Source organism: Cyrtonyx montezumae, unplaced genomic scaffold (assembly GCF_038088225.1).
Source record: "Cyrtonyx montezumae isolate F1298 unplaced genomic scaffold, pur_monq_1.0 scaffold_9, whole genome shotgun sequence".
NCBI classification, from domain to species: Eukaryota; Metazoa; Chordata; class Aves; order Galliformes; family Odontophoridae; genus Cyrtonyx; species Cyrtonyx montezumae.
This window is the reverse complement of record NW_027072100.1, coordinates 11,267,239-11,281,223: the sequence shown is the minus strand read 5'-3', so window position 1 is coordinate 11,281,223 and position 13,985 is coordinate 11,267,239. Positions and strand designations below refer to the sequence as shown.

Genomic DNA, 13,985 nt, shown 5'->3' with positions numbered 1-13,985 from the left:
TTCTGTTATCCCAGGATATGTCTTCAGTGTTCCCATAGCCAGTATTTGGAGTCTGTGATACTTTCACCAGCGCAGATGCTGATTCTCCATGAAGGTTGTATGATAATTAGTGATTTTTTCTTGGGTTTTGTCTTAGTTTGGAATAGGAAGGAACTATCTTATCTTCTACCTTTTTCTGTTGTTGAAAGTTTCTGGCAAAGATAGACTTCTTGTTTCCAACCTGGAGTGTGTTGCATTGTGGTCCCATGTTCACCTCATTGTGTGAAGTGGCCTTGGTTGTCAGCAGTTGCACGAGGTATTAAGGCTGTTTGGTTCAACTGTTCGTTTTAAGTTTACTGTATATTCATTACACAAAAAGCAACTAAATGACGTGGTATAGAAGACATTTCTCAAATCCTAATTTAAGGCTCAAAGGAGATGTCTTAGAATTTTTTTAAGCCTTCCTTCCTAGCCAGCAATCTGCAAAAGCAGCTTCTGGTTGCAAGGCCTCTGTCACAGCTCTCTGCTGCCCCAAGAGAGAGCTGAGATGGTACAGAAGGCTTTCATGCTATCAGTAGGTTTAATTCATTAATGAATTGCTTTGTTTCCGCATGGAAGTTTAAAATTACAGAGAAGTCTTGACAAAATGGGGAGTTCATATCTGTTGAGCTTCCATCTCAGTGCTTTTACCAGGAGTTCTTCCTCTCTAACAAGAGTCGATGCATTTTAAATAGGAGATTTATGAAGGAATTACATATCGTAGTGGTGTTCGTGTGTCATCAGATTACACTTCTGGTGCAAGTGAAAATAAAAGGGAGAGAATGTGGTGATGCACTGTTGAGTCCTTTTAACCAAAGGCACTCTGGTATAGAATGGGCATACAATTTTGTGTTGCCACATTTCCCAAACAGCCTGGCCTTTGAAACCTTTGAACTTGAGAGAAATTTCTTAAATAAAATTCTCTTCACGTGTTTCATTTTTAGCGACATCCCAGGTCTGGTGGTGCTACAAGGAACGTGAAAATTACTTAAGCAAAAACTCCAAGCTTGTCAGCCTTATTCTTCTTTCTAAACATGGAGAACTATTGGTAATAGGACTGAGTCCTTGTGAAAATATTTGTGACTCAGTTGTGGGAAGTGCTGAGTATTCTGGCCTCTCCCAAAGAGTTCTGTATGCAGCTCTGGACATGTGCCAGTAACCGGAGAGTATCTTCGACTGTTTGTAGGTATGCATTTCCTTTGTGATATCATTGGCATATTTTTCCTAAAATAGCAGGCAGTAATTAACACTTGTTCACACCATCAGGAATGCAGATGTTTCCCTGTTCAAGTGGCTTATTAAACTGTCCACTTCGACACATTTTTAACACACTGTAGAATCCGTGCCCAAAGGCAGGGAGAATGGCTGGACGCCGTTGGCTTCCTTGGCTGAGTGGCCTTACAGTCCATCGTAACTGCTTGTTTTCAGATATGAACAATGAAAAACAAATCAATTTGTTATGTATTTATCTATCCTGGAAGGAGAAAATCAACATATTCAGTCTGCAGTGGAATGCAGCACGCTGCCATGCTGTCCTGTGACCTTGTGTTGCTCTAATAGAGTTCATTAGGGAATGCAGAACTGCCCAACTGTCTTGAAAGTAAAGCAAACCTTGTCCAAGATACAGTTTTACATGTAGAAACTGATTTAGTTTGACTTTTTATCGTTAGGTTTAAAGTGGATGACATATTTAAAACTCTTATTATGAAATGAGTAACTTCATGGGACACTGAACTTTGCCCGGGAACTGAATCCCAGTTTTAACCACAACATTGTGTAATGGTCACACACACCTTGTAGTTGGCAGGGTTTTTTTAATGGCATTGACTTTTACTGAAGTCAGTAAATAAGCTATTCTGCTGACAGATCCACCCTGTATTTTACAAAGAAAAGGTAGCATTGCATATCCATGCTAAGGTTCCTGTGGACGTGGTGTCACAGTTGTAATTACTGTGCCAATGCTTTTCCCTGCCAACATCCTAATGCCTATAAAACATTGCTTCATAAACATTTTTTAAAAGTCTCTTGAGTATTTATATATTTGGAGGGAACAAAACCATGCAGGCAGTATGTCCAATTTTCCTTTTTCATTTTCTGCTAATATTTTATCCTTTTACAATATCTCTCAAAAACGAAGCTTGGTTCCTTCTTTTTTCCCAGGCCTGGAGTTTATCTCTTGAGGATTATTTTTATTAACAGCCCAAAATGCTTACAATATTCGAGTTCTTTAATGCTTTCTCTGGTTGACTTTTAAAAACCCACTTGTTACCTGCTGCCATTTATTCAGTTTGTTGAAGTTTTCTAACACGAGTAGGATTTTAACTGTGCATCGCCCTTTCTCTTTTCCAGGATTGTGTTAATATGATCGTTCTGGAGCAAAGCACTGTTTTCCAGGCATGTTTTACGTGACAATTTCCACTAATTTTTTCCCTCCAGAGGTCTGATTGCATTCCTGTAAATGAATGTGGGCAGTTCACAAATGTTACCTTTTGATTTGCTGTGTAGGGAAACTTTCAGAGGGTGGAGAAGGTGTCATCTATTAAACAAAACATTGACACTTAAACACATTTGTTTTTACACAACACCACAAAGCTTCAGCAGTTGTATTTAAGCTGTGGCTTAAATAGAAGAACAAGGTTCCTACCATCAGCAAATCATCATCCTTCACACTGCAGTTACGTAAGACCAGGGGAGGTTTCCCAGGCTGTTCTTTGTACCTGGTAGTTAGGGCTTATGCCCAGAATTCAAACTACTCCCCACTTTGAACACATTCAATTACGAGCCTTACTTGTTCCCTTCAGATTTGTGTTAGCAGAACTTTCCCCAAGTGCTGTAAACAGGGATTTTTCCCTCCTTAGGCTGATGATAGCACTGTCAGGACTGTAAAGTTTTCACAAGAATTCACTTCTCACTTTGGTTGGCGATGCTGTGCTGCCTGCCATTGGTGGTGTTGACTCTTGTTGCTTTACACAGCTTCAGCTATAGTTTAAACAGGATCTTGGGTGTGTATTATGTAACTGCAACGTTTTTAAAATGGCAAATGACATAACTTGAATGGCTTTTTTTTTCTGTTTGTTTAAATACATATAGGGTTAAGAATGGATAATAGGACCGTACTTATCAAATACTGTGGACTGTTTTCAACCCAGTGTTTAAATTCTGTTTATTGTGGAATATCATCTCAAACCAAAATGTTATTTAGTATTACTTGTTTATTTTAGCTGTTTTATTAGGAGTTCCATTATTAGTGCAAAAGAAACCTGTGTTGATGCTGCTGTAGAGTCTGTATTAGGACGTGCCAGCAAATGAATCAGTGTTGTGGAAACAAGCAGCAGACATGTAAGGGCTAGTTTTCTGGCTGTTTCTTTTCAGGAAATTTGCTTGCTACTTTTGGTTAATCTGTTTCCTAACTCATTATTTTTAGAGAACTCCTACAAATTAGACCTCTTTAACTCAAAAAAACCCAAAACGTTGTTTCTGACTTGATTTTTCTGGTGGCCTCCGAAGCCCTTTTTCCACCTAAATACATAACAAATCTTGTGGTTTTGCTCATCTTCCCTGAGAGTACCCCTAGGCAACATTCCATGACTCAGATGGGATGCTGAGGGTTTCTTGTGTTATTTTTTTTCTTAAATATTATTTCAGAATTGTGGTTAGTGTAGGTGTACTTTTTTTTTTTTTGAGGGCTAGAGAAGGGGGGCAGGGAATCTGGTTTGGGATTTTTTGTTTGGTTGTGGGTTTTTTTGTTTTTTATTTTTGTTTTTTGTGACCAGTTAGCATGTCTTAATTCCAAAATCACTCATTCTAGTGTAACTAGTATAACTAGTATAAAGCAAGAACTCTTACATAACAAGTACAAAGTTTTGAACTCTATGTCTGGTTCCAGCTTTTCATTGGTGAGTACTGTTCTTGTCTGCAGATGTGTAAGTTGGGTCAGCAGCAGTCCCTGATTACGTGAAGATATTTTTGGTGTGGCCTAAAGACAAAAGGTTGCTTAACGAGGCATCTCGTATTTGCTTGTCACAAGTCATGTAGTTCAGTTAGAAAATAAATAAATAAGTACTGCTTCTTGGTGTGATCTGTTGCTGTTACTTTCTGTAGATCTTGATTTTGAAATGACAATAACAAGTTCAAAGATTGTGGTCTTGAATTCTTTTCCCAGCCCACGTGGACAGTTAGCAGCCACATTCAGAGGACTGCCTGAGGACTGCTGGATGTAGCTCAGATTAGCAGGGCACACAGAAAGACAGTACTGAGAATTTTATTAGTGGTAGGGTTTAACGAGGCAGAAACACTGATTGCTGTAATCCATTTTCTTCTTGGAAGTTCCAAACTGTCCTCACAGCACAGAGAGGACCATGCAGAACTATATAACAGTTCTGTTAACCTAAATCCCAGACTTCTTATTTTCAGTGTGTTTATGGTAGGACCAGGAACTGGATTTACTTTTCATCCCACTTAAGAGTCTGATTGCAGAAACTACTCCAAATATTTTTTTCCACAAGTTATGGTAGAGTAGATAAGCTGTTCGGAATAATTGCTTTTTTTTTAGTTCTCTACTGGAATATCATAACTGTAGTAAAAGCCAGAAGAGATAAGGACTTCTGAGCTTCATTTTTGTGGCAGTTCAAAGGCTGAGTATCCTACAGGTCGCTGGGTCATTATAGCTGTGTGATTGTCAGATGTTGCAGCTCTCCAATATAAGATCTGAATATTTTTGTGTTGCGTTCTTGCCTGTTTTGTGATGTCAGCCTAAGCAGTTAGTAATGCTCAGAGTGGCTGCTGGTCTTGGCCACTGATAAAGAACGTGCAAGAATAAGCCTGGAATACAGATGATTCTGGGCTCACTTGGTTTAAGTACATGAGACTCCAGCCAATTCTGTCTCCCTTACTTTCTCTTCCTACTGATTTTTGCTTAGGAAAGGTATTTTCCTCGTTACACTGTGATGCAGTCAAAAATCGAGTCCTCCCAACTACCAAAAAGTAGGAAACTTTCAAAGCATCCAGTAAACAGATTTTAGCCGTGGGGAAGAGAGAACTGAGGGCAGGAATTAATATTTCAATTTCTCTTTTAGTTCCTTTAAGAGCAGATATTTTTACAATCTCTCAGTACTTGATGTCAAGTAAAAATATACGCACATATGAAAGAAATTGAGCTGATCTTTTTGTTCTTGAGCAGTTCACAAAAGCATGGAACAAATTTAATGAATATATTATATATATATATTTAATAAATATATATGAAGCTTCTACTGCCTTTTAAAGAAATGGAGAAAAAATCTACCGTGGAAATTTTTTTTTTAATGAATAGTGTGCACTTGCATTGTTTGTATGCATTCATTATCAAAGAAAGTAAGGTTGAATTTGTAATTTGTTTGTAATTTTTAAGTTCGTAGTTTTTAAGGTTAACACCATTGAAATATGAGCTTTGTATTGATGTATTTTTTTCCCTGTAGTTTTTCTGCTACTGTGCTGTGAAAGAGCAAATGTTTGGATAGAGGCAGTGCCACTTGAGTGTCTGTGTAGTCCCCAGAGAACCCCCACTAACTTGTAAAATGGAAACCTAATGATCATTTTCTACATTTATGTAAGAATTACGGAGACATAGTGTTTCACTGCAGAAAAAAAGCAGCCTTGACAGCCAAAGAAGCATAATATCCAGTGGAGTCAGGAGCTAAAGAGCAGCTGTTACCAAATGATATTGATCACTAAAAATGCCAACAGAGTTGTCATTAATAAAAAGACTTCCAAGACTTCACAGTACGGTTGGACTTAGTCAGAACAATTGATGCAGTTTTTTAAGTGTAAGAAGCTAAGAAAGCCAATGGAACTTGCAGTCATCTTCTGTAAGATGTTTAATGCTTTTTTTTCTGTGCCTGAAAATGCTACCATTTCCCATTTCTGCAGTGGTAAAGATATGTTCCCATTGCTGATTCTCCTCATGTATAATCCATTTTTTTTCCTGATAATATTTTTTTCTCCTTCAGGAGTTTTATGAACACACAAAAACACTTTGGCAAGATGACGGTGTGAAAGCCTGCTATGAGAGATCTAATGAATATCAGCTGATTGATTGTGCACAGTAGTAAGTATTGTTCTGTTCTGCTGTATACTGACTGTGAGGTGCAGTGTATTCCTTTGGAGTTCTTTGGATTGTCCTGATGCTTACTCTTCCGTACGCTGGAAAATGGATTGAGTGTTCTGGAGTGAATTCCTGCTCGTCAGCCGTTCAGAGAACTAGCTAGCTGGTGTTCAGTTCATCATATACATCGTATTCATCATATCAGTATCTACGTTGAAGACCTTGCCAGTACTTTGATGTAGGCTGACACCAAATTTCCCTTTCACACCACATGACAGTCAACTTCAGGCCCTGCTGCAGATTTTAATAAGTTGGAAAGTACAAGGTAGCTTTTGCTTTCGATGCAGCTTCTTTATCTGAAAACAAAAATGGCTGCGACATTCATAGGCAGCAGCCTGAGATCAGTCACCAGGACTTCTGCTTGTGTACCTTGGTGCACATATCAGAGAAAGATTTATTCCTTTCAGTAATTTCCACCGCTGTGGTAATTAATATTGTCCCTAGAGAGCCAGCTACATGTTTGCAGTTACTTATTCCGTAGAGCAGTGCATTATGGTTCAGACTTTTTTTTGTTCAGTTGCAATATGATTGTGATAGTTGTGACAATTCCTGATATTTTTATCATGTAACTCCAGAATTGAAGGACTGAAATTTAGAAAATCAATGGTTAAGACTGCTCTTTATTAGCTTACACCCTCTTTATTTATTTTGGAGATCTTGAAATAAGTTGTAATGCTCAAGGAAATAGAAGCTTCCTCATTTCACATGATGAAGGAGGACTGTGGTTTGTCTGCTACCAAGTCTTGTAAGGAGCATTTGATGAAATAAAATTTGTAAGGTTTTTTTTTTGTTGTTTGGGTAGGTAGACTTAGAGGTAAGTCAACAATTAGCTCTGTTTGAAGAGACCAGGGAGATAATTTTTCTATGACTTGCTCAGCTCCAGGTCTTTCAAAGGCCCTTTGAAGTTTTGCCATTGTTTCTAGTGTGAATTTGTTTGATGTGTAGCGATGTCTTTTCCATTAGGTGACTAATGTTTGATCATTTGGCATGGGTCTCTTTGCAAGTTCACTTGCTACTAAATGAAAAAATACTAGAAGTTCTTTGTTTTCTGTCAGCTATCCACTAAATTTTGTCTTCATAGTGTGAAGCTGACAAATTGGAAACAAATTGTTGTGATGCTGTTAGTGTTTGGTTATCTCTTAGTGTTCCTGGCTAGCTTTTTTTTCACAGTCATTGTCTGGCACTGGAAGAGATGAGCATTGCTAAGCACCAAGGTTTTGTTGTGTCACTTTATTTTTAGAAGATCAAATTTTGGTTTTCCCTGAATGTTCCAAAGAAAGCTGAAATCACTGCCATTCTAGATTGCTGGACACTGACTTTTTCATGGGTCGGTGAGAGGAGTGGCCCTTAGGATGGTTTTACCATCCTGCTCCATCTAGTGGAACATCGGATGTTACATCACTGTCTATGGAACCAAAATTAAATGTTGTGCATTGCTGACAAGTTACTTTTTTTTCTAAGATGCCATTGCTGTCTTCTCCTAAATATGCACCATGATTCTATTATTTATTCAGTTTGTGTAAACTGTAAACTATGCGCTGCTTCCTTGGAAGGAAGCAGAAGGACCTTTCTCGTTGTTTTTATTGGTAGCTCTTGCCCTTTCTGGCATTTTCGATCTTGCACTGGTGTTGTTCTTAATTTGCATGTTCTGTTATGAAGAGTTTTATAATGGCATAATGTTTGCTTGGAGGTGAAATGCTTTGAAATTCTGTGCTTGTTTTTGTCATATTAAATTTTCAAGAGACCTGACGAAAATTGCTTCCAGTAAAGTCTGCCGTGATTGATACTTTGAAATGAACCTGGTGAGCACGTTCTTAAAGAAGATGCTGCAGAGGCAAAATATGAAGTGTTGCTGAGGTTTATCGAGTGCAGGCTTTTAATTTGAATGTGCAAACTGCCATCATTAGAGCTAATGGGAGTTAAGACAGAAAGTGGAGCAAGCACTGGAGTGTTAAAATTTGTCAGCTCTTCCAGAGTTCTTTGTCCTCAGCTTTTTCCACTCTTGAAGGTGCCTGCTTAAAACAAGCATGCTTAAAATGAAGAACAGTTGTGTTTTATCGCTTTTGAAGTCAATCAGCTTCCAAAAAAAATCCTTTCTTGCTCTTAAGAATTGATTCAGTAATGAAATGTTAAAGGATTCTTAGTCTGGAGAACTGCTTTAAAATTCTAAACAATATTTCTTTTTATTGCTCTTTGTAATTTTATCTATTTATTTTGTTTAATTGATTTTGAAGTGTCATTTCTTAGTGCAAAGCTTGTCTTGTTGTGGAGTCATTTAACACAGGGAACAAGTTGGTTAAGTCAGGAATTCTCCTAGATGAAAGCAAGGAAAAGATGTCACTTCTGGCTGCTTGTCCTTGAGCAGAGAAGTGGGAACGAAGATAATTCCCAACATAATGTGTTCTATCTCCATAACACTGATGTAGTTACTAAGAGTCTAGCAGTGGTATTTTTCACCTGTTCCTGAGTAGTAACTACAATTCTTCGTGATGCCTTGCTACAACTTTTCAGTGTTCCCACACCAGAAGTCAGCAGTAGCATTGTCTGTGCCCTCTGTTACCCCCTCAGGGTCCTACTTGAAGTGGCTCACACCAAAGGCTGTTGGACAGCCACAGGTACCAGCCTGGCTTCTTGATTGCAGCTGTGAGCATCACGAGTGTAAAGCTGGGAGGTCTGAGCAGTAGCCCCATCTGTTGGAGAGCCCTTCTGGTATCCCACCTGTTATCCTCAAGCTTACTGGCTTAATAAAAATGTGACTCCTGAAGAACTTTGTTTGATTTGAAGAGCTATGCCTGCTCGTTGTGAGCTTTACTGTACTTCCTGCCTGGACATACTGTACAGTCTTGAGAGAAAGGAAAGGAGGCCATTTCCCTTTTTGTAGCTCAACTTATTAAGTAATTAGTTTCAATTCTGCTTCTAGAGCAGCATGGTCTGGGAGGCTGTCACCAGCTTCTGTCTGTGGGGAATACACATTAACTGTGAGGAGAGAGCAGCATTTAAGAGGAGACGAGAACAAATGCTTTTACTGAAGCTTATGTGTGATACTCTTCTTGACTAATAATAAGCAGAAGAGCACAGTGTCTAGAATGCAGAAAACCCCAAATGGTAACAAGTAATGTACCGTCCTTCATATTTCTTTCCTGCAGGTGCAGGATGATTTCACTTTATACAGAATACATTATTTAATATTAAGAATCTAGGAGTCATTTCCACTGTAATGTGCCAAAACCTGCATGTCAGATCTATGCCTTCTGTCGAGTATAAACAAACATGATCTCTTTGAAGTGCTGTCATGGTTAATATTTCAACCTTAGGTTTCATTTGGGGATCTTTGTTCTTAAAGCCTCACAAATACTCTGCAGAAGCTACAGTTGGAGTAAGCAGGATCTCTTCCATACCAATGGGCTGCTGGTGATGCGGAGGCTTGAAGGATGCCAGCATGGTCCTATAGGGTCTGGTACAACATCTGTGGATGTCCTGAAGAAGATGGCTTTGATGTCAGTGGCTTTTTGATTAGTGTTGTTTGTAGCGAATCACAAGCAAAGCTTGCATACATAAGCCTCCTAGGGCTCTTCTCTAGTCTTGCCCACAAATTAGTCTGTACCCACAAATACTTGAATTTTTGACCTATTGAGCCTTGGCTCAGCTTGGTTCATGGGCCACCGGTTTGATCTTTTTGCTTCATTTTACACTGCTTTCTCTTCGTATCTCCCGGCTGACGCTTCCTGGTTTTGGCTGGAGTGGAAAAGGAAATAATGTGAGAGACAGCATTTGCAACCCATTTCACACCCTGCACTATCAGGAAGGGCTGGAAGTAGCAGTTGGGAGCCTATTCTCACGCTATTTCCTGCTGGAAAGCCTCGCCGTGCTTTCTCCTGCTGTCTGCCATTTCATGGACGGAGGAGACGCGGGCAGGCTGCTGGTGGAGGTGCAGTGAGCTGCGTTTCTTGAACTTCAGCACCAGCAGAGCCACTCTGATAGCTTGACACTGTGCCAGGCTGCTCCAGAAGGGCTTTATGAGAAGTATTTTTTAAGATGTTTGTTTTTAAAATACTTATCAAAGAAAGGGGGAGAGTGCAGCTATTAGCTGACTGCTGTGCAGCGCTCCTAAAGGATCAGCAGATGTGGACGTACTGTTTTCTTAATATCTGATTTGTCAGGGGTTGTAAATTTTTTAATGTTTTTATTAGGATTTATGGTGTGTTTTGCTTCTGGATTTGCTGACTTGTAAGAGCAATTAAGAGCGCTGATCTGAGTGCTTAATGATTTTCTTCCACGTTGATTTCACTTCACAACAAAGTTCCTTTCAGAAAACATGCAGTAAAATGTGTTTGCTGAACGTCTCACCTTTTTAAATAGTGGCTGATTTATCAGTGATACTGTTTGTCCAGGTCCTTATTCCTACTATTTATTACTTATTTTTTCTTTTTCACTTTCTTTCCACTCAGTGTCTTTTTGGCAGAGCTGTTCCCCTGGTCTTCTCATGCTCTGAGGGCTGTGTCTGAGTACTCCCATTCGACAGGACAGCAATTTCCCTGGCCTGTATTTCTGGCACATATGAGCTTCCTATGGACATTAACAGTTACACTGTTGAACATTTCTGTGATGAAGAATAATGTCCATGTCCCCTTTGGCTGGTCTAAAGCTGATGAACTTGCCTCCCTCTGTGTGAATTCTTTGTCAAGCCAAGGAATAGACCCTATTTCCTCATTCTTGGTCTTAGTTGTAAAACCCACCACACTTTGTTCCAGAGCAGTGACCGGTCATTGAAGCAGGGTCCCTGTTCCTCTTTATCCTGAGGGAACAGAGGTTCATGTTCTAAACAAAGTTAAATTCAGGTAGAATACAGCCCGAGTTATACTTCTTCCATGGTCCTCTGGGATATCAGGTGCAGAAAGTGATTGCTGTAGGTGATGGAAGGCAGAGTAACTCCTTTGTTTGTATGGCTTCAGCAAAGTCAGTACCAACAAAAGGAGTCTGAATATTTCAGTTGTTGATTTGTACCCAACTGCTCCAAGCGTCTGCCCGTCCTTCTTACTGTCTGTAGCAGGGATGTGCCTGCTGGCAAGTGCTGTGAAAACCGGATTACCTAAATTTAGCTAATAAATGGATTATGAATCCAACACATTCCCTCTGTTGTCACAGCTAATCATAAATTCACAATTTCAACCTACGCTCAACCCCAAATAAGCTTCTCTGTCTCTAAAATAAATTACGTCACAGTATGAAGCCGGATAAAACAAAAGGTGTCGTGGAGTAGCTTGCTGGACTCTTTAAAATTAGGAACACTAATAATGAAAATGTTGAAATTAATGATCCATTATGACAGAAAGACCTTTAAAAGCCCCAAATGTGAGTGATTTAAGAAGTCACACCACAGGCTGCTGAGGTGTGCATGAAGCCCACCACAACGTTGTGAATTATTCTGAGCACATTTAGCCCTCCTCCAGGGATCTGGTTTCTGCCTCCATTTTCAGTCCACCACCTTTAACGGCTCGCACTCAGCTCATTCATTCATCTGCCACTTTATTTCTCTATTGCCCTGCACCTTTGTTGATACATCAGTTCCTTTCTGGTCTTTGGCTGAAGATACAGCTTCCTTTCCATGCCTCGTAGGTTGTAGGTTTAGCCTTCAGCTGAGGGACAGCAAAGCCTGAGCCAGGTCCAGCTTGGGACGGCCAGCCCAGAGGTTGTCCAGTGCCAGTGCCTGCAAGAGTTGAGGATTAATCGAACTTCACCTGTTCCTAGATACCTGATTTTGAGAAATGAGCTTTCATTTCCACTGTGTTTTGCATTGGTTTTCACATGCAAATGGAGTGCTTGCCCATACAACAGATGTCCCTGTGTTTTAGTAACAGTATTTGCTCAGATGGGGCTTGTATTTGGTTTGGTGTATTTCTAAAAAACTTCTTTGGCGTGAATTTTAATATTGTATTTGAATAAAATTTGTCAATATAGTAAATTTCCTCTATGATCATAGGTAGAAAGCAAAGCTTAAGCTTTAATAGTAATCTTTTATTTAATAATCTTGGGCTTTTTGGAAGCAAAAATAGAGGGGATACAGCAGTCAGTGCTGGTCATAGAATGTGTTACTTAGGGAAAGAAGTCCTAATGAGAGGAAGAGTTGTATTTCTGTGAATTCTGTAAGGCAGCTCTGAATTCAAGTGTGTTAACGTTTTGTATCTCCTGAAGTCTTAATCTTTAAGTTTGAAAATGTGGTCCTTTTACTATGAAATTTGAGCAGCTATGTTAAAAAGCAGGGCAAGCTACACCTTGAATTGTCACCTTTATTCTATCGGGAGTCATACAGGATTGCTGTAGTGATGCAAAAACCACAGCAGCCAATCCAAGTGAGCTCTGAAACTGGCAGTATTACTTCTTGAGGACCCCCTCACCCCACGCTTTCACTGCCCACGTTGGTGCAGGGCAGGGACTAAGAGCAAGGCTCCTCTGGGGCTGGGGCTGCCGGGCAGCAAAGGGATGGCTGTGGTGGGTTGTTATGTGAATGAGTTTATCAAAGTGAAGCTGAATTTGAGATGTCAAAATGTCATTTGTTGCAGTGCTGTTCACTGAATCAGATTTCTTTTTTTCTATTTCTACAGAATATGAGTGAGTCCTAAAGGAACTCAAAGAAATCGCTAACTCATTTCAAGTGTGACTAAGAAAAATTTTGTAGGCAGGCTCTCATTGATGATTTTGAGAGTCAAAATGCTGCTTTTGAACCGATTGCTCTGTTACATGTTATCCATTGATTTTTGTATCTGAAGCATGTTAAAATCAGTTATACTTAAACATACTTAATGCTGAATTATATTTGTGTTGTGGTACACTAATGAGGTCTTCAAGAAGGATATCTGCAAATGCAGCTGAATTACTGTGTGCTCACTGTGCAAGTGAGGGTTTTCAGTATCAGGGCAGCAATTTACTCTTGAAACATAGTGGCTGCCCAGTGAATTTTCTGTCAAGGCTGTGAAGTGCCTTGGATACTCTGCAAGTTCCCCTTCCCCTGAAGTGCTTAAGCTACAGCCCCAGTACAAGCAGCAGGGGCAGATGCTGGGGCAGGAGGGGGGGTTCCTGGGGGGCTGCATCCTGCCTGCTCACAGGGCTGCATTGCTCCGTGTGGGCCTGAGGGTTAATAGCGTTAACTGCTTTGTTAATATGATGCCAAAGCAGGTAATGCTGAAAAGCTGCTGAAGCCCATGTCTGGAGTGCACTGTACATCATATCTGCTATTAAGGAATCTCAGCTGAGTTTCACTTATTTATGGTGTTCTAAAATCAGTGACTGTCGGGAAGAGTTAGGCACCTCGTGAGCCTCGTGTCAGGGAGGTGAACTCTTCTCTTTGTAAAGAGCTTGGCTTTTTCTTTGGTGTTTGTTCCTCACACAGAGCCTTCACAGTGAGCTGAGCTTTATCCTGTTGAGTCTGCTGACTGTTGTTGTATTGTGATCTTTCATTTGCTCTGCCTGTCACAATGTGCATGGCAAAGAACAGATGTTAGAGTTGAGGTGTTAAAGTCTCAGGTTTTTTCCTGGCTTTGCCCTTAAAGGCCTTTGCCTACCACTGCTGCTGGAGCACTTCACCACTCTCCTCTTCCCCCGAACCCAGCTGCATTAGGATCCATGTGTTCTGTTACTAGAGAAGAAACTTGAAGCAGCTTAATTTTCCCATTTGTTGACTGGTGCAACTTTTCTTCTTCAGGAAGAATATAGAAGCTCCTACCAGTGAACCCTTGGATGATTTTGGGTGGTGTGAGGTATTAAATGAAATCAGATGAGTGAAAGATGTTACTGTTCAGGTTTTCATGATAGTGATGTGGTATTGTGG

The 13,985-nt window shown here is 40.0% G+C and overlaps 1 protein-coding gene across 3 annotated transcripts in view; it reads left to right on the top strand.

The window, feature by feature from the left end:
* GNAS (GNAS complex locus) overlaps positions 1 to 13,985 on the top strand; it is a 126,702-nt gene that overhangs the window by 89,017 nt on the left and 23,700 nt on the right. For all 3 annotated transcript variants that reach the window (XM_065754445.1, XM_065754446.1, XM_065754447.1), the window contains exon 5: positions 6,006 to 6,103. In XM_065754445.1, the coding sequence (XP_065610517.1) occupies positions 6,006 to 6,103 (98 nt within the window). The remainder of the gene's footprint in view (positions 1 to 6,005; positions 6,104 to 13,985) is intronic.